Source organism: Neovison vison, chromosome 8 (genome assembly GCF_020171115.1).
Source record: "Neovison vison isolate M4711 chromosome 8, ASM_NN_V1, whole genome shotgun sequence".
NCBI lineage: Eukaryota > Metazoa > Chordata > Mammalia > Carnivora > Mustelidae > Neogale > Neogale vison.
The window spans coordinates 31,394,040-31,415,095 of record NC_058098.1 but is presented as its reverse complement, the minus strand read 5'-3'; the positions used below and the strand labels follow the sequence as shown (position 1 = coordinate 31,415,095).

At 38.1% G+C, this 21,056-nt stretch overlaps 1 protein-coding gene across 4 annotated transcripts in view; it reads left to right on the top strand.

The window, feature by feature from the left end:
* The window catches only part of GPCPD1 (glycerophosphocholine phosphodiesterase 1), a 64,642-nt gene extending 44,000 nt beyond the window's left edge, over window positions 1-20,642 (top strand). For 3 of the 4 annotated variants that reach the window (XM_044263416.1, XM_044263415.1, XM_044263418.1), the window contains 8 exons: window positions 1,461-1,538; window positions 2,224-2,263; window positions 4,371-4,432; window positions 6,580-6,645; window positions 9,497-9,633; window positions 10,132-10,267; window positions 10,802-10,962; window positions 17,232-20,642. In XM_044263416.1, coding sequence (XP_044119351.1) covers window positions 1,461-1,538; window positions 2,224-2,263; window positions 4,371-4,432; window positions 6,580-6,645; window positions 9,497-9,633; window positions 10,132-10,267; window positions 10,802-10,962; window positions 17,232-17,421 — 870 coding nt within the window. In that variant the 3' untranslated portion in view covers window positions 17,422-20,642. Of the gene's footprint in view, window positions 1-1,460; window positions 1,539-2,223; window positions 2,264-4,370; window positions 4,433-6,579; window positions 6,646-9,496; window positions 9,634-10,131; window positions 10,268-10,801; window positions 10,963-15,941; window positions 16,014-17,231 lie in introns of all 4 variants that reach the window. The other variant, XM_044263417.1, reaches the window with a different exon arrangement.
* Window positions 20,643-21,056: the final 414 nt, after the last annotated feature.

Below are 21,056 nucleotides of genomic sequence, written 5' to 3'. Positions count from 1 at the left end.
TTGGCATTTTCTATTAAACTGTTGGGTATTATTTTCTGTTGAGGTGATTTAACGTTAAGGCTAGTTTGCCAACATACAATACTTTACCAGACATGATTGTTGTAGTGTACATGGTAAGGTGCCTGCCTGCTCATGGATTTGAATCAGTCATGGGGGTTTGGATTGCTATGATGTATGAAAAAGCATGCTTTCATTCCTAGAAGTGAAATGTTTTTGCATATGTGAAGGGGCTAGGCTGTAAGTCTTTCTTGGTAGACCATAGGGTCTGACCCTTCTTGTCCATAGTCTTAGGAGAGGGAAGGAGAGACACCTATTTAGATAATAGAGATAAAATAACTTAGTAGAAAAAGAGGAGATTGTTGTGCCCTGGGAAAAAAAAATCAATGCGAAAGTGGACAGGAAGGAATGGAGCAGAAAGATCTTTATAACCAAGATTGAGCTTAATGAATCAAGCCGTAATTTCAAAAAACCTATGAGAGTTAATGGAAAAGTATTACTGATCCTGTTTTCACCAGACTTTGTCTTGTTCTTAAGTTGAATCTGGATGAGTTAGAGAATGAAAGTAAAAAATTATATGTATTTTTAGTTTTAATTTTCAAGCTGCTATTTTCCTTAACAAAATCAATTCATGTTCATTATAAAACTGAAGAAGATTATGAAATGAAAAATAAATCTTCCTTTCCCCTTTGTCTTTGGTCACACTCCCTTACTCTTAACAGTTTCTTGTGTGTCTTCTAGAAGAGCCATATGTACAGGTTTATACCTTATGTATGTGAACAAATATAAATGTAGTAAATTTTAGCATATTTGTTGGATTAATGATTTATTGGTGGTCCGTTAATGCATTTCCTTAACGTAGGGGTGCCTAAATAGTGTGATGTTTGATATGGTAGTAAACTCATAAAACGGGTTTTTTCATGGGGAAAACATTTGTAATAGATTAGAGTTCCTGTTAAGTATTACTACTTAAGTCTAAACAGACTTTTTTTTTTCCACGACCATTGAAAAAATGTGGCTGTTTTTTAACTAAACTTAAGTTTAAAAGGTTTAGAAAAGTTTAGAAACTTACTGACAGAAATTAATCTTTGTACAGTACTTGTACATGTTGATTGCCTGGTCATGTAGCATGGATATGCATATGTCAGAATGTCAGCAGTATGACAGGAAGTAGGGGAAATGACTGATTCCTGGCTCAATATGTCTGCAGGGCCCTAGCCTTCTCCCAGCTGCTTGTTTCTTCCAGGCACTCCCACCTACATCAAAAACAAAAACCAGAATTTAAGAGCTGGAAGGTGTTTGTTTTTTTTTTTTTTTTTTAAAAAGGGGGCTCCCCTGCATGGGCTTGCTGTGGGCTCTGAACATTTGTTCTCATCATTCACTATGTTGGGATGTTAGTCCTCTCTAGGGTTAAATATTCAGTAATAATTTCAGGCCTATTTTTCTCTTTATTTTCTTTTTAGAAATTTGATGCTGATCCAGTTGAATTATTTGAAATTCCAGTAAAGGAATTAACATTTGACCAACTCCAGTTGTTAAAGGTAGTAATGATACATAAAATGAAAATGATCTTTTAGTTTTAGAATGATGTATACCTTGTTTATGTTCTCTTTCTGCATGGAGATGACTATATATTCAGCATCAGTAGACTGTATGCTTGGTTCTCTGTTCTAGTAGGAAGAATGGGTTTGTGCTACTCCATCTGTCTTTAAAAGTTTCCGCAGACCCCACTGATTTTGCATATGTGAAGAGGCTAGGCTATAAGTCTGTGTGTAGACCATAGGGGCTGACCCTTCTCATCCAGTCCTAGGTTGCCTCTGGTGTGCATTAGCCCTTCTTTATAGAACTGTTACAGTTGACCTTTTATGCTCTCCTTGGTTTTTATACTTCCATTACTAGGATCTTTGTATGTTTTTCATACTATGTAATTTTATACAATTACTCTTCCTGTTTTCACTAGATACCTATATAAATGGTTGATTGAGTATAAAGAGTTTCTTAAGAATTTTTATATTCTTCCCTACTTGGGTATTTAATCATGATCTTAGATGTATGTGTGCACATGTAAAATATATGTAGTGATTAGTGATTATTCTTACTAAACTGATTAAGTCTACATTTTATGGTTTTCTTGCTAGCTTTTCAAGTTATAGTTCTGTTAACCATATCTTCATAAACTAAGGCTTTTTTTCTTGCATTTTGTGTTTGTGTGTGTGTGTTTTCTAGCTTGCTCATGTGACTGCTCTAAAATCTAAAGATCTGAAAGGTATGTACCAATATGGAGGCACCATTTTCATTTCGTAGTTAACATGTATATGGTATTTCCTTTTTTTTTTTTTTCTTTTAATAAACCCTTGGTCATTTTAATGAATATAATATTGGGCTGTCTAAATCATTTTATAGACATGAAGTCTTTACATATATTCATTTTCAGATGCATTTATGTCATGTGTATAGTAATTACGAGTTTTTACTTTTAGGAGTTTTCTTAGTTTGATGATCAAAGCTCTCTGTAATTTTGTACCTATCATTTTTTCCAAATGTTCTTTTTTTCCCCAATATATATTTTTTAAGATTTTATTTATTTATTTGACAGAGAGAGAGAGAGAAAGAGATCATGAGCAGGGGGAGCAGTAGAGGGAGAGGAAGAAGCAGGCTCCCTGCCAAGCAGGACCCTGGGATCATGACCTGAGCCAAAAGCTGAGGCTTAACCATCTGAGCCACCCAGGCCCCCCTTTTCCAAACATTCTTAACCCAAGAACAAAGTGGACAATATATAAAGTATGAAAGCTGGCTCTAGAGCCAGGAGTTTGAATCCAACTCTGACATTTACCAGCTGTGACCTTGGGCAGGTTACTTTAACCACTTTGTTCCTCAGTTTCCCTGAAACTTGTCCTGCCTATAAAATCCCTTTGTGATTGTACTTTACTTGGCACTCTCATAGAACTTCATAGTTTGTGCCATTTATTTGAGGTTTAGTGACTCCTTTTTTTTTTTTTAATTTTAATTTTTTAAAATTTCTTTTCAGTGTTCCAGAATTCATTCTTTATGCACCATACCCAGTGCTCCATGCAATACGTGCCCTCCGTAATACCCACCACCAGGCTCACCCAACCTCCCACTCCCCTCCCTTCCAAAACCCTCAGTTTGTTTCTCAGAATCCACAGTCTCTCATGGATCTTCTCCCCCTCCCAATTTCCCCCAACTCACTTCTCCTCTCCCATCTCCCCATGTCCCCTGTGTTATTCCTTATGCTCCACAAATAGGTGAAACCATATGATAATTTACCCTCTGCTTGACTTATTTCACTCAGCATGATCTCTTCCAGTCCCATCCACATTGATATAAAAATTGGGTATTTATTTTTTCTGATGGAGGCATAATACTCCATTGTATATATGGACTCCATTGTATATTTGGACCGTATCTTCTTCATCCGTTCGTTTGTTGAAGGGCATCTTGGTTCTTTCCACAGTTTGGCAACTGTGAATGGCTCCTTTTTTTTAACACTTTATTCTATATATGTCCTGTCTCTTCAACTAGAATATAAATCTCTCTAGGGTGGAAAACATGTTTTTGTATTCCCCAAGACACTTATATGCTCTGTATGTAGTAGGTGCTCGTTAGATATTTATCTGCAATTGTGGTAACAGGGTGGTTGGAATGACTTTGTAAAGATATTGTAAAGTGTTAAAGACTCCAGAGGTTATCCCCAGAGCACTGATAGGACTTTGTAGGCTTTGTAGCTATTTCATGACTGTTAATAACAAAATGAATGTTATTTATTATTTTTACTATTATTTATTTAGTTGGAAATTTTTATATGACTTTAGTCTTTGTAATACACAGGTTTTTTTTTCTTAACAAAAGGAAAGTTTGATAATTAGTTTGATATCAATTTTTTTTCCCTTTTGGAAAAAAATTCTTCGGTGTCTTGAGATATAATCTATTTTTAATTAAATGGTAGTGTAACAAAAGCACAATTTTAACTTTTCTTTATATTCTCTTAATTTCTAACTTCTGAGCTGATTTTAATATTTCAAAAAGAAGCCTTAGCACGAGGACACAGCTTTTAATTCCATTGAGAAATAATGAATTACTGCTGGTGACTACTTTGTAAAAAGTAGTATTACAGTGTCTGTAAGAAAGTACTCAACTGTTGGGGCCTCAAACTTGGTGTTTCTATGAAATGTGGTAAACTAGTTTTCATAAAGGATGCTTATTTCCTTCAAAAATACTGCATATGAAGGGATCTCATAATTACCTTTACATCTCTCTCTCTTTTTTTTTTTTTTTGTCCTGAGAGTTTAGGATAAGATCTTAGTGATAAAATAGTATCCTATCTACTGAGTTTTTATAATTTTAATTTTCAGAATCTGTGGTTGAGGAAGAAAATTCTTTTTCTGAAAATCAGCCGTTTCCTTCTCTTAAGATGGTAAGTTCCTTAGGGAAACTAGCAAAGGCTGTCTCATTAATTCTGTTGTAATAACCGAATCAGTTATTTTGGTCTCTTAGATGGGCACTAAAAAGACTGTGTCAAAGATAGCATTTATATAAACTTGTCATTAATTCTTTTTAGAGAAGATATATATATATATATATATATATATATATATATATATATATATTTTTTTTTTAGAGAAGATATATTTTTGTATGGTGTATGTATGCTACTTTTTTTAAGAGTAATTTCTCTGCCCAAATGAATAAAAATCCCCATCTCAATGGGTTAATTTGGTAAGAATGGGAAATTCACATATTTCTGTATATAAACAAGAAATAGAGGGCACAGAAGAAGGGGTGGGAGGGGCTGGTGATGGTAAGAGAGCATTTTTACAATATTTAAAACTGTCCCTGGGGCACCTGGCTGGCTCAGAGGAGCATGTGATTCTTGATTTTGGGATTGTGAGTTCGAGCCCCATTTGGGTGGTGTAGAGCTTACTTAATTAAATAAAAACTTGGAAAACAAACAAACAAACAAACTGTTCCTTAGCTTTTAGAGAGAAATGAGATTCTCCAGCCAAAGAAAATAACTACCCTCATTACTCAAAATGAGACACAAATTTCAAGAATTCACTTGAAAAAGTGTAACAAATACTAGTACAAAGATTTTAAAACTAGACACAATTCATACAGGAATCCCTTGACCAGTATCAGGCAAGTCCCTGTGGATGCCAGGCTCTCCTTGCTCATGCTGGGTCTGCTTTCTTTCCTACTGGCTCCATCTCTAACTTCTTTTCTTCTCCATTGCCTTTTTCTGGTGATGTCAGGTACACTAGATGTCTTAGGCAACAGTTCATCATGATTATTTACACAACAGAAAAGAAGCTATAAGAGAGCTCGTAAAACATGATTGGAATAATTTTCCAGATTTTTATGATGCCCAGCCAAGTAACGTCATTCCTTCTGGTTCAAAAATCTGAAATCATTTGGTTCTGAAAAATCTTATGATTCCTAGACTTGTGGTTAAAAACAACTTTTTTAAAAAATTGTGTATTGGGAAGCCTGGGTGGCTCAGTGGGTTAAAGCATCTGCCTTTGGCTCTGGTCATGATCCCAGGGTCCTGGGATCAAGCCGCACATTGGGCTCTGCTCGGCGGGGAGACTGCTTCCCCCTCTCTCTCAGCCTGCCTCTCTACCTGCTTGTGATCTGTGTCGGTCAAATAAATAAACAACATCTTTAAAAAAAAAAAAAAAAAGTATTAACGGTTTAACATTTACTTAGCCAAATACCTTAAACACACTTCTGTTCATGTACTTTGGCACTGTCACTATGATTTAATCACAGAAATTTTAAAACCAAAAAGACCAAATAAAATCTGTTTATTTTTAAGAGAGGTAAAGAGAGTGCTCAAGGCGGGTGGGGGGAGGAAGGGCAGAGGGAGGAATAGAATCTTAAGCAGGCTCAGGCTCCGCATAGAGCCCTACTCAGGGCTCGATTTCACAACCCTAAGGTCTTGATCTGAGCTGAAATCAGGAGTCAGATGCTTAACAGACTGAGCCACTGGGTGCCCCTAAAAGTCTTGATTTAAAGGAGAATCTTAGTAAATTTGATGTTTAGCACTCTCAACACTATCATACACTATTGTCCTTATTTATCTAATGTTGCATTAGTCCAGTAAAAACGTGATAGGTACATTAAATAAAATAAGGCTAAAGGTATCAGAGAAGAAAGTCAAAAAGCTCCACATGAAATTGAGTACACAGTTTTAGGTGCTGTACTTTCCATGCATTGGGTTGCTGTAGACCCCAGAGCTATGCTGGTGGAAGGATTTGAGGTGAAAGATACACCTTTTGATGGTAGTGCATCTGCCATCACTGACACTGCCCGAAATTGCTGCTTTTGTTGTTTAATTTCTGTCGACTTTCTTATTTGACTTAATCATCAACCAGGTTGTCAGTTTGGATATGAGAAAAGATAGTGGTTTCTGCTGAAGGCACAAAACATTTTATCCATACTTAGTGATATGTTTTACTATAGGTAGCATTTTGTAATAATTCTCTTTTTCTTTTTTTTCTTCTCTTATTCTGTTCATCTCACCAAAAACAAAACAAAATTCACCTCCAACAAACAAAACTCTAGGTTTTAGAGTCTTTGCCAGAAGATGTAGGGTTTAACATAGAAATAAAATGGATCTGCCAACAGAGGGTAAGTAATCCTTGATGTAATGCCTTCTTCCTCTCTCCCCCTCATTTCTTTAAATGCATTTATTCCCATCTCCTTGTTTTAATGGGAAAGTAAAGCTGAAATCTTACTGTGGCTTCTCCCAACATTATTGGACCTTTTCAATAAAGCATCCTTTATCCTTATACTATATATGAGTACTTAAAAGTAATGATGAATGTATCATAGTATAAATTTCAGTTTACATGTGTCTTGTGTGAACATTAATATGGATTATTCTGAATATACTTAAAAAGTGAATGTGAAAACTGGGCTGTTAACTTTATAACTGATTAGTTTTTGTTTTCTTATTCTCCATCTAAATATACATTTTAAATAATTCCCTAAGCAGTGTCCTGTTAGGTGGCAGTAGTAGCTAGTAATAGTTAACCAAGAAAGAAATTTCCGTAGGTGTGTTGTAAATCATTCCCAGATTTAGTTTTTTTTGTTCAAAAGTTTATATTGAAAATGAGGCATTTTGTGGGTGCTGGGTTCAAGTTGTGAACAAATAATAAACCTTACCTTTTTGGAACTTACAGTCTAGTTGAAAAAAACAATTAACTATTGAATATATCAATGGGGATATGTATAAATGGTTGGGATGCATGGGAAGAGGGTTCTTGGGCCTGGGGGTTGCTGAAAGGGTTTAATTCAGGTGTGACTAGGCAGTCAGAGCAATATCCTGGATTTCCTTTTTCAGAATACTCTATAACTGCCCTCAAATCTTGCCTTCTAAATAGCTGTTTATGATAATCTGGTCCCAGTTAACATTGTAAGTGATTTTTCTTAATAGGTGATTTTTAGTTTTCTGAGCTTTTAGCATTATTTTAATGACTTGTATATAAAACATCTAATATTTGAATATCAGTAGGGCTTTTAGTGTCTTAGCTGTATTTAGAGAATATTTTTATTATTTGTTAAGGGTACTTGATATGACTTTAAGAGCCAAAGAATGAAGCTTTTATTTTTTTATTTTTTTTATTTTTTATTTTTTATTTTTTTTTTAATTATTTTATTTATTTACTTGACAGATCACAAGCAGGCAGAGAGGCAGGCAGAGAGAGAGGGGGAAGCAGGCTCCCCAGCAGGCAGAGAGCCTGATGCGGGGCTCGATCCCAGGACCCTGAGATCACGACCTGAGCTGAAGGCAGAGGCTTTAACCCACTGAGCCACCCAGGCACCCCAGAATGAAGCTTTTAATTTAGTGATTAGTAATTACCTGGATTTTGTTGTTGTGGGGGGCACCTGGGAGGCTCAGTTGGTTGAGCATCCAACTCTTGATCTCAACTCAGATCTTGATCTCTGGGCCATGACTGTAATGGGCTCCACACTGGGTATGAAGCCTACTTTAAAAAAAAAAAAAAGTTACCTGGGTTTTTTGGTAATGAATTAGCAAATGAAGTCCTTTTGTCTTACAGTTCATGAAGATTATATAAATATTTTATTTTTTAAAAAGATGTTATTTATTTATTTGAGATAGAGTATGAACATGGGTGGGGATAGTTTGGGAGAAGCAGACTCCCCGCTGAGCAGAGAGCCTGATGCAGGGCTCCATCCTAGCACCCTGAGATTATGACCTGAGCCAAAGTCAGACATTTAACCGACAGAGCCACCCAGGCACCCCATATAAAAATATTTTAAATATTTTTTTTCCAATTTATTTATTTTCAGAAAAACATTATTCATTATTTTTTCACCACACCCAGTGCTCCATGCAAGCCGTGCCCTCTATAATACCCACCACCTGGTACCCCAACCTCCCACCCCCCCGCCACTTCAAACCCCTCAGATTGTTTTTCAGAGTCCATGGTCTCTCATGGTTCACCTCCCCTTCCAATTTACCCAAATTCCCTTCTCCTCTCTAATGCCCCTTGTCCTCCATGCTATTTGTTATGCTCCACAAATAAGTGAAACCATATGATAATTGACTCTCTCTGCTTGACTTATTTCACTCAGCATAATCTCTTCCAGTCCCATCCATGTTGCTACAAAAGTTGGGTATTCATCCTTTCTGATGGAGGCATAATACTCCATAGTGTATATGGACCACATCTTCCTTATCCATTCATCCGTTGAAGGGCATCTTGGTTCTTTCCATAGTTTGGCGACCGTGGCCATTGCTGCTATAAACATTGGGGTACAGATGGCCCTTCTTTTCACGACATCTGTGTCTTTGGGGTAAATACCCAGGAGTGCAATGGCAGGGTCATAGGGAAGCTCTATTTTTAATTTCTTGAGGAATCTCCACACTGTTCTCCAAAGAGGCTGCACCAACTTGCATTCCCACCAACAGTGTAAGAGGGTTCCCCTTTCTCCACATCCTCTCCAACACATGTTGTTTCCTGTTTTGTTAATTTTGGCCATTCTAATTGGTGTAAGGTGATATCTCAATGTGGTTTTAATTTGAATCTCCCTGAGGGCTAATGATGATGAACATCTTTTCATGTGTCTGATAGCCATTTGTATGTCTTGATTGGAGAAGTGTCTGTTCATATCTTCTGCCCATTTTTTGAATAGTTTTAATATTAATTTATTCTAATATTTTATTAGAGTGCAGAGTTCCAGAGTTTTATCTTTTATTTTGTTGACTTTATTAAAGCAAAAGTTTATTGATGGTATAATCACTTTGTATATGTGTCTTTACCTGAATTACGACAGCTGCACAATCAATCACTAAGTAGCTGTGTGGTCTTGGGCAAGTTACTTAATCTTCTTAGGCCTTTGATTTCCACAGGTAAAATAAGAGTTAGATTAGGTGATCTCAAGATTTTTTTCTGGTACTATGATTCTAGGGTATCTAATGACTTTTGTTTTCCTATTTATTTCTTCTACATAGGATGGAATGTGGGATGGTAACTTATCAACGTATTTTGACATGAATCTGTTTTTGGATATAATTTTGAAAACTGTCTTAGAAAATTCTGGGAAGAGGAGAATAGTGTTTTCTTCATTTGATGCAGATATTTGCACAATGTGAGTAATAATTCAGTTTTTTCACCCTTAGATAGTAACTGGGATTTAGGGTACAAAGATTGTGGTTGAAGGTAGGAAGGTTGCCCAGACTTCACCCTTGACTTGACCTCTTAGGTTACATATGTTTTCACATCCCTTTAGGTGCAGGATGCCCTCCCAACTCCTCCAATAAACTCTACACCCACTGGATCCTAGTACCTCACACCCTGTGTTTCATTTTATAGGCATGTAACATCTTCCTTACAAACTCATAAGCCTTCAAAGGCTTTCTTATTGCCCATTCTGAGAATCTTTCAGCTCTTGTATAGAATGATTTAAAATCTTTCTTTCTGATTGACAGGTGTAATACATGTTAATGGTGATTATATCTCAATAATGGGATTATGCTCTTTTGGGGGAGGTGGTTTCTTTATATTTTTAGAGTTTCCTAAAATTCTAAAACAATATATTAGAATTATCTCTCTGATGAGAAAAGTATTTTTAAATTGTCTTTTTTAGGGTTCGGCAGAAGCAGAACAAATACCCCATATTATTTCTGACTCAAGGAAAATCTGATATTTACCCTGAACTCATGGACCTCAGATCTCGGACAACCCCCATTGCAATGAGCTTTGCACAGTTTGAAAACCTCCTAGTAAGTTATGCTTGTTTTTTTTTTTTTCTTTTTCTTTTTTTTTTTTTTAAAGAAATGTCTGAGAGCAGTAGTAAATACGTGTTCATGTTATTTTACACATCTAATTGGTTAGTTTTGACACATTTATAACAAGCTGATAGCTTTACTTAAATAAGGATATTAGATCTCAGACTGAAAAGCAGTTAAATGAGCAACAAAATATTTTCTTGCTGGCCTAGGTCAAGTAAATTTTTATAGGTTTTTTTTTTTTCTTTCAGTCTTTGTTTTTTTTTGAGGTTAGTTCAGTTGACATTTAATATTGGGTTTTGGTGAGTTTTTGTAGATTTCTGAGTGTATTTTATGAATCATCTAAAATGGCTAGACTGAAAAAATATGTTAGAAGTTTTTCTTCCAATTTATTTTCCGAAATTTAAAGTTCTAACTTTTTTTTCTCTACTCACTCTACTTTGGGGAACACTGATGTAGATTATGACCATTTAGCATTTGCAGTTAGTAAGTTATTTTTTCATGAGTAACTAATTTTTCTTCTTTTAGGGGATCAATGCTCATACTGAAGACCTGCTCAGAAACCCGTCCTATATTCAGGAGGCAAAAGCTAAGGGACTAGTCATATTCTGCTGGGGTGATGATACCAATGATCCCGAAAACAGAAAGAAACTGAAGGAACTTGGAGTTAATGGTCTAATTTATGATAGGTATTTGTTTTTCATGAAAAGTTTCCATGGATTGTTAGAAAAAAAAATAGTTGTTTTATAAAATTAAAAATAATATTAAACTTAGTTAAGTTAAAATTCTGTAGTTCAGCTTGAGGTTTATCTTAACATTTGTCAGTGGAATTTTTCAAACTCTGGAGTGTAGCACAGCCATGTGGGAAGCTTATTAAACATTTGGATTACTGGGCTCTATACCAGATGTAGTGTCATCTTGAGGGTTGGGGCGCTATCTCCCCCATACCTCTCTGCATCAACTTTCTTGGGGATCTCATCCAGTTCTGTGTCTTTTCATACCTTTATTCTTTAGTTTTTTTTTTAAACCTCCAACCTTTGTGTCTTTCCCCTGACTGCCTAAACTTTTATATCCAGCTATCAATACCTAACCTTTCTATGGACTTCCCGATTTCAATATAAATGACAACCCTGTCTTTCTGGTTTCTCATTCCAAATCCTGGGAGTCTTTTGTGGCTCTCATCTTAAACTCATACTCTAAAACCAATCGGACAGAATCTTTTTGATTCTGTCTTCAGAGTATAACCTGAATGTATCCACTCACCATATTTACTACTGTCACTGTCTGCTAAGACAAGCTCATTTCTCATGTGGTTTATTGAAGTCTGCTTACCATCCACTCCTTTATCTACGCCTCCTTGCTCTCTGTTCCCAGTGCGGCAGCCAGAGGGGAGCCTGTTCTAACTGAAGTCAGATCCTGTTACTGCTTAAAACTCTCCCACAGTTCTCTTTGTCACCTAGAGTAAAATCCAAGGTCCTTCCAAGGCCCCACGTGAGCTGATTGACATCTTTCTTCCTCCATCTCCTACCCCAACACACCCATACAAACATAAGCTCCACGAGGACAGGCTCTTTGCCTGTTTTGTTCACTTCTGTATCTCCAAAAGTTAGAACAATGTGTGACATGCAGTAGGGGCTCAAATATTTGTTGAACAAAAGTTTTTTCCTTTTTTAATAAGCTCCCTAGGTGTTTATGATAGAAATTTGAGAGCCACTGATCTGAGAGATTAAAAGATTTCTTAATATAAAGAAAGTTTGGGTTAGGAGGGATGTCATTTAGTTTGTTAAGGGATTAGCAGGCTTTGTAATACTTGAGCAACATCATATAAAGAATAGTGATGAAATTCTTACAGGCCTGCTTTTAAAAATACTTTCACTGAATTTAGTTCACTTTACTGTTTGTCCTGTGTAGTTAATATCACTTATGATAGACCCTTCCAACTAATTAAAAGAAGATAAAATTTTTACAGTAACCATTTGAAAGAAGTGCTGGCTTTAGCAAAATTTTTGAATATTTTTCTTGGAGGAAGAGGAAGGAATGATTCAGGCAAGAAAACAGTTTGTGAGACAGATCCTTTGAAGGGCCTTACTTGGTTGGAACCAAATTGTGACATGTAATGGAGAACAGGAAGATGCTTTGCGATATTAAAGGCCCTGAAGAAAGTGAGCTCTTTCTGGCCTGAGTCAGTAAGAATAATTTCAAAAGGAAGCCTGGATTTGGATTTTGAGAGTGGCCGTTTGCTTTGACAGGATTTGAGTTTTAGGGAGAAGCAATAGTGTGACTCAGGGCAGGACTGTGTTGAAGGTGTGGGAAGCCGTTGAGGAAATAGCCTAGGACGGGGTTTCTGCTACAGTCTGTTAGGGTTGTGTTTACCTGCAAAAGTTTGGGGGTTTCTTAAATGTTTTAATTAAAGAAGTGTGTGTGTATGCAAGGTTTACAATAAAAATCAGCAGTTCCCTATACCTATCCCTTTCACTGTTTTTAGCTGAGTTCTTGTGCCTGAATGTTTTTTACTGAGAGAGAGAGAGCGCGCGCGCGCAGCACATGCAGGCACGGAGTTGGGGGGCATAGGGAGAGGAAGTCTTAAGCAAACTCTTGCCCAGTGTATGGAACCTGTCTCATGACCCGAGGTTATGACCTAAGCCAAAATCACGCTTAACCAAATGAGCCACCCAAGTGCCCCACCCTAATGGTTTTTTTTTTAGCTGTTTCTTTTGGCACAATAATGTGGTTATGCTGTTATTTTTCTTATTGTCAAATCTAGACATAACAGGGAGGGTTTTGAACGATTCATGATTTTGGAGCCTTTGATCTCTTTTACGTTGGGGAAATTGTTGATGAGAGTGGGTGTTTTAGTTGATCAAAACTGATTTTTTCTCTTCTTTCCAAAGGCAGTAACATATAGATTTTACATTTAATCATGGTTTTATGGTACATTATCTGATATAAAGAGCTATGTTTGACGCTGATATTTGGAATTTTTGCATTTGTGATAAAGATGACCTTTAAATTTACCTTTCTTAACTGGTTGTTGTCTCATTTTGGTACGGGGAAAATACTGCCTCAGTAATTAGGCAGTGTTTCCTCTTTTTATTAAAAAAATTACTGTGCTCAAATGATTAAAAAATAAATCCAGTAGCAAACACCCCCGTTTAAAGTGAAGAATGTTGGGACGCCTGGGTGGCTCAGTTGGTTAAGCAGCTGCCTTCGGCTCAGGTCATGATCCCAGCGTCCTGGGATCAAGTCCCACATGGGGCTCCTTGCTCGGCAGGGAGCCTGCTTCTCCCTCTGCCTCTGCCTGCCTCTCTGTCTGCCTGTGTTCGCTCTCTCTCCCTCTCTCTGACAAATAAATAAAATCTTTAAAAAAAAAAAAAAACTTTAAAAAAAAAAAAGTGAAGAATGTTATCATTAGATTTGAGGTCTCCCATATACCTCTAATCCAATTCCTTATCTCCTCCCTCAGATAAAACTGCTTATCAAATTATTATTCTCTTTGTAAAAATTTTAAATTCTGTTTCTATCACTAAATAATATACTATCTTTAAACTTTATTTGTACTTTTTTCTCACTTGGATAATATTCTTAAAATTAATCTATTTGTTGTATATACCTATAATTTGTTCATCTTTGTGGTTATATAATACTCATGACTATGTCTCTATTACAATTTATTCTGTATGAGAACATTTAGGGAGTTGCCAGGTTTTTGCTTTTGCAGTGTTTGCTGTAAACATTGTTGAACCAGGCCTTCTAGAAAACGTGTAGTGTTTCTCTAGGCCAATGACTTTCAAACCTTCTTGACCCAGCCCAGCTAGAAATGCATTCTACATTATGACAAGGTGCACACATTGATAGGTATATCTACAAATAAGTACCTGAAACTATGACAAGGTGCACACATTGATAGGTATATCTACAAGTAAGTACCTGAAACCGAATTTTAAAAATAATGGCCCTCGGATATTTTCTGTTTGTATGTGTACTTTTGAAATGCTAGTCCATTTTGCCACTGGCCTTCATGTTTTTAAAAGCTAGTATTAACTTTCAAAGTTGTTTTGCAATCAACCCATTGTAAGGTGTCTGTGGGTCATGTATTGGAAGAGTATGTAAGGATTATGGTCCTGTGGAGTGGATGGTTCTGTATCCCTTGGTTCTGTACCCATTGTAGCCTGCTACCAGTTCTCAGGAGGAGGCCAGTGCATAACAAACTGTCTACCTGACAGTTTATTATCATCAACACATGGTTAAGCCATGTGTAAATAGGATTCTGAATCAGGCCTGGTAGGGCGCTCTGTCCTTAGGGTACAATGCTGGTCCAGTGGCATTGGCCCTCTTGGAATGATGGTAGTCCCCCACACGCCTTCCTTTTTACTCAGACTGCTCCTAGACTCACTGACTTCTTTGGGTACTGCTGTCATCCTGAGTGAAGACTGCTCCCTGACTGTTCCTGTGTCAGAGCTCCCATCAACTGTAGTCCTGATCTTTACCCTTTCCTGTCATTTTTATGGAACACATCCTTTAGTATCTCCTTGAGAAAGGAAGACATGGAAGTAAATGTTTGGTCTTGTGTGCCTGAAGTATTGTGGCTGGGCATAAAATTTCGTGTTAGGAATAATTTTCTTTCAGAATTTTAAAAGCATTTCTCTGTCACATTCATAGTTTCAGTGTTACTATTGAGGAGTGTGAACTATGTTGATTCTTGTTCCTGCACCTGTGATTTCTTTGTTTCCTATCTGGAAGCTTACAGAGTCTTCTTTTTGTCACTGGTGTTATAAAATTTCATAGAGATGGATCTTGGTGTGGGTCTCCTTCCATCCCTTGTGCTGGGCACACAGCAACCCATTTAATCTGTTGATATGTGTCTTTGAAGACACAGAGATTTTGTGAATTATCCTCTGATTTTTGTCTCTTCTGTTTTTCTGGGTTCTCCCTCTCTCCCGCTCGTTATAGAAATCCTTTAGTTTACATACTATTCACTCTTGGACCAGACTTCTAATTCTTTTGTTTTCTCCTATTTCCTATCTTTGTCTTTTTGCTCTACTTGGAAAGATTTCGCCAACCTTATCATCCACCATTCTATTGCGTTGTTTCTGTCTTCAATTTTAAGAACTGTCTTTTTTCTCTGAATGCTTTTTTCTTCTACATATAACATCCTGTTTTGGTTCAGTGAACTATTTCTGTGAAGGCATCAAGGACTTCTTTTGTGTCTTTGGAATTTTTTTCTTTTTGACTCACTATCTTACATGTTAGAAGCTTTCCTCGGTTGTTGGGAAATCCTTGACTCCTTCTCATGGTAAGAAACTGGGATCTAAGGGGCGCCTGGGTGGCTCAGTGGGTTGAGCCGCTGCCTTCGGCTCGGGTCGTGATCTCGGGGTCCTGGGATCGAGTCCCGCATCGGGCTCTCTGCTCAGCGGGGAGCCTGCTTCCTCCTCTCTCTCTGCCTGCCTCTCTGCCTACTTGTGATCTCTCTCTGTCAAATAAATAAATAAAATCTTTAAAAAAAAAAAAAAAAGAAAGAAAGAAACTGGGATCTAAATACTTGTTGGAGGCTCCTGAATGTGTGAATGGGGCTTGTTAACTTGGATTTCACTGAGGGGTGATCTGGGTGGCCTGTTTGGTCATAGTTCTGCTGTCAGTAGATTTAGAACTTTACTTTTTGGCTGACCAGATTCCTCACAGAAGAGTCTATATAAACTACCTAGAGGACCCAGATCTGGCTCCCAGGGTTCTTGGGATTCAGGTAAGGGAAGAGAGCTGGGGAAGGGAGGGCATGTCTCTGAATTTTGCATGTGTTATATATGTATGGACTGTCTCTAATTCCCCTGGTGCTGGTGGCTTTTGTAAAACGCCCAAACCCTCACCTGGTCTTCTAGTCCTCCATTCCAAGAGGTTTTCTGTTAAGTTCTCGAAATCAAATCAACCTAAGTGGGGGAGTGGGGTGCCAGGCAGCCTTCATGGCAGGAAGTTAGAAGGAAGGGAGATGCTTAATGCTGTTCAAGAGCCTTTACTCATCCTCCCTGTTTTAGTTGCCACCCCTCTCTTTCCCCAGTTCTAGGGGAATCTGGTGCTGCTTTTAACTCAGCCTTTTCATGTTTTCCACTACTGGCTTGTGATTTGGCCTTTTATGTTCTGCTAATTGAAACACTTTGTTATTACTTATGCATCTGTTTTCCAGCTTCCAAAATTTTGTTGCTGTGTGTCTCTTTTTTTCCCCCATACGCATGGATTCTTTTAAAATTCTTTTGTTTTCTTTTTAATGGGATATACAGAGAATGTATAGTTGCTTCTGATTTTGGTCTGATATCTCGACCCAGAGGTCACTTCTCACTCTCTTAGAAATTCTTTCCTACTATGATGTCACAACAACCTCTGTTGTAGCATGAGTTGCCTGGCCCTCACATTTAGGTCTGAAAGGCCATCCTCTCTCTGCTGATGGGCAGTGCAGTGCTGCCATTGTCACATGGGACTTTTTCTGGCCTTTCAACTAGAGGTACCTTGGCCTAGGCTGCACAACTTTAGGACAGTTCTCACAGTCCAGATCTTTAGTGCTTTGAAGTCACACCTGGGTATGAATTCCAACCCTGCCTCTTAATAGCTTCCCATCGGTAAAATGCGGCATTGCCGGGTGCTTGGCTTGGAGAGAAGATACCTGACGAATCAATCACTAGTAAACTACAGGTTTATTTCATTTTCTGATTCAGTTGCTTTGTAATCTGTTCTTTTTCATTATGGGCACAAAAGGAAATGCTGCTATTCTGTGTTGTTGGAAAGATGGAAGAGAAGTTATTTTTAAACTGAACCTGATAACTTTAATCTTTTAAAAGGGAGGTGGGCTCTTGTACAATGGATATTCCAGGCATTCTGTAATCAGATTGCCCTGAAAAGGTTAAGGCAGGCGGATCTTAAGTAAACCATAAAATTATACTATTTTTTGTGTTTTGTGTTTGTTTCATCATAGGATATATGATTGGATGCCTGAACAGCCAAATATATTCCAAGTGGAGCAGTTGGAACGCCTGAAGCAAGAATTGCCAGAGCTTAAGAGCTGTTTGTGTCCCACTGTTAGCCGCTTTGTTCCCTCATCTCTGTGTGGGGAGCCTGATATTCATGTGGATGCCAATGGCATCAATAATGTTGAGAGTGCTTAGTTCTTATTGGACAGGGGCCATTTGGGGGCATGCACCACTGTTCTGGGTATTCCCTGTTCATCGTCGAGCATCGTCTTATCTACGCCTTCTAGGTTTCTCAGTCCACTGAAGCAATAATGAAGTATTTTACTCTTTTCACTACACTTCTTGCTCGAATTTCAAGTATGCTATTTAAATCACTTGGCCAGGTATAATTACCAGTCAGTCTCTTTCCAGTGAGAAAATTTATTGGTTGGCAAACATATTAAACGAAATATATAAACATATAATGTTAAACAGATGTTCATTAAAAGCATACTGCTTTGAAATTAACTATATAAATATATTTACAGTTCTTATAGCTTTCATTTGATCAGGTCTGAAACACTTAGCACTTGGGGAACATGACTATGCATAATTATACCTGACCATGGAAAAAATAAGTACCTCAAATGCATGCATTTGCACTGGTGATTCCAACTGCACAAATCTTTGTGCCATCGATGTACATATGTATTTTTTACATGGATTGACATGCACAGACAACATTTCCATTCAGTATGAACCTTGAGGCTGCTGCCATTCTCCCACTTAACCAAACCAATGCCTGTGTAAACAGCCTGGAGGTGATCCTTGAAAACTTGTTTCGTAAGTCTTTCAAAAAATTGTTTTGCATAAATGTTAAAATGCTGCAGGGTAATTTAATGTATGAAATAGTAGAAGTATGTCTACATAGTTAATAGAGTAGCTCATAATGTATAAATCCTATTGAGTGCATGCTTTAGGTTTTAAGCATGAGATTGTACGCGTTTACTGTAAGTCCTTGCATCTGTGGTGCTAGGTGAGTGTGAGAAGGTGTCAAGGACTGAAAATATTTTGTTGCTAAAAAAAAAAAAAAGCCTGTTTGTAGGCATTTTCAGTATGCTTATTTTAAGTGTCTCTCACTACCTATTACACACCGTTGCTTTGTGGGTTTGTTGTGTGTGTGTTGTACAATAGTTAAATCTCCATGCAGAAAAATAAATGTCCTGAATTCTCATATTGGTATTCTTTATTGGTTAATGTATATGAGGCATGTAATTTATTTAGAAATGTAGAAGAGCCTTCTAAATGTATATGCGTGTTTTTAGGATTATACTAAGGTTTCTTTCATTACATGCTGATTGTTTTGGCATAACTGTAACTTAAGAATGAATGTTAAATAAAATATACAGATTTATTTTCTTCCTTATAAAACAAAATTTCAAGAAGGTATTACTTTTATAGAATTGATTCTATACTATTACTATGAGAAATTGGAATTTAAGAATTGGAATCCTACCCTAAAGTGATGGTTTATTTGCATCTACTTTTTACTGCATGTTCTTCACTAGGCAACTTATTCATGCATTGACATATTTTAGTACTAGCTGAGAACCTAAGACTTGGAATTACACGTTGTATCTCTTTTTAAAGCCAAACAATGCAATTGTGGTTTAGTCTTAATTGTGTGAAGACAGGCTTTGAACTCCTATGGTGTTGGGCTATAACACCATTATTTAATGGAAAAGAGTTTAGGAAATGCAGTCTTCTGCAAGTGTTCTATATACTTTTCTCACGTTGAACGAGATTTTCCCCATGCTTTGGTGTGAGTTTGGCAGTTTTAGAAAACTACTAAAAAGGAATTCATTTTCTTTGTAGACCTTTGTACAATACAGTGACCATTACCTTATGGTAACTTGATTAGCCATAGGTGTACGTTTCTGATCTTGTTTGTTTGCTCTCTTCCCCTCTGCCTTTCCATCCAGTGGCAATGCAGCTTCCATGTTGAAGACTCACAGATCATTAAAGGAAAGGAGAGGTGATGGGGAGAGGGGGGAGTTTCCTGAACAGTGTAATTTGCTGTAAAGAACTCACAAGGACTGCTTATGCCCCAGACAGAACCTCACTGCTCCCTTTCTTTCCTGTCCCTTCCCAACCTTGCAAACCAGGGTTAGCAGACAGTTAAAGCATAGCAGTAGCTCCCCATTGCTATAGGACTGAGTCTAGGCTTCCTTATCACTAACTGTTGCCCTGTACACTTTGCTCTGGCCACATTATACCCATGGTAGGCCCTGGCCATGCCATGCTCCTACACTATGCCCTGTCTGTGGCCATGTGTCCTATGCCTGGAAGCCCTCTCCTCCCCACAGACACTCTCTCCCTGCCACACTCCTTTCTCCTGAGCCATCAGCCTCTCTGGAGTTCTTGCTGGAAGTTATGCAGAAGGGTGTGAATCCATCTCTTACTCCATAGCCGTATGCTCGTACCTTGATCATGCCTTGTGTCCTAGCACATTCTAAGTAGATGGCGTTGTTCGTCTCACCTACCAGGCTGCGGGCTTTTTCAAGGGCAGGGAACTCGTCTTACTCGCTATTTCCACAGTGCGTGTAACACGGTAGAGAATAAATGTTGGAATTGTTGGGATAATATAATTTGTATCAAATGTCCTTTTGAATTAAGAGATTTAATTATGTTTACTAAGAATGTAAACTTTGGTTTACATTTTTTGACAGTTGGAACGGTTTGTTGATGTCAATTTTAAATGTAGAGGTATAATGTTAAAATCATTTTATATTTTCTGGAAATCGAGTGCAATGTTCGATAAAATGCCGCCGTTGTTCTCTGCTGTTTTCTACTCTCTGGAATTATGTACTGTAACTGACTGGATGTAAATTTGAGGAATACAGTTCTTTCCTGTGTCGGTAGTGCCTAAGGGCTACCACAGCCACCCATTACCTCACCATTCCCATCGTCCCTTGTGTTTTCGCCCCTCCAAACCCCATGCTTACACCTACCTCAGTACCGCTTTCCTTGTCCGAAATGCCTTCTCTGTCTTCCCTCTGTGTCTCAGGTGCCACCACCTCCATAAAACTTGGCTCAGCTTTCGATCAGAATCATGATGCAAACAAATGCTTATGGCCTCTCAATCTCACGACTTCATTTCGCAGCTGGACTACTAAACCCAGGGAAGTTAACTGACTTACCAGGTTGGGACTAAAACTGGGTTTTGTGATTCCTAACCCCGTGTTCTTAAACTACGCTGCCTTCTGAATTCTTGTGGCATTTGCTAGCATGTGCTTTCTTACGGTCTTTTTATGTGCCTGTTCTATTTCCCTAAGATTGTAAGCCCCGTAAGGGCAGGGACTTCTTTGCATTTCTAGCACTGCTGTCATGTTCTCTCCTTAGGTATGAACTAGACAAATAAATGACGGTGGCAACGATCCTAGTTTCCTCACTCAGATTGTTTCACAGTCTGCATACCGTTTTGTATGGCCTGCTTGGCTCTGTCGTCTGGAGTGTGTGTGCTCGTGTGCATGCGTGTGCATGTGTGTCTGCATGTACACTCGTGGAGTTCCCTCTGCCCCAGTTGTTGAAGGTCACAGACAGGTTACCGTAAACCAATTTTCTGCTCCGTGCTGAATAAGGACAACTGTGGGACCCAGTGGAAGGTGAGGTCTGGTTTCTCCCGCAGGCCTGGCTGGCCCTCCCTGGGCTGATCCACCTAAATCCCGCAGCTGGTGGTCTGGGAGTGTGGGATGTGCTGCCTCGGGTAGGACTCAGGTGACCTGTGGGCCGGTGTCTCATTAGCCCTGGTGGAGCGTCACTGCCCTTTGTGCCTTGGCACTTCCTCTTCA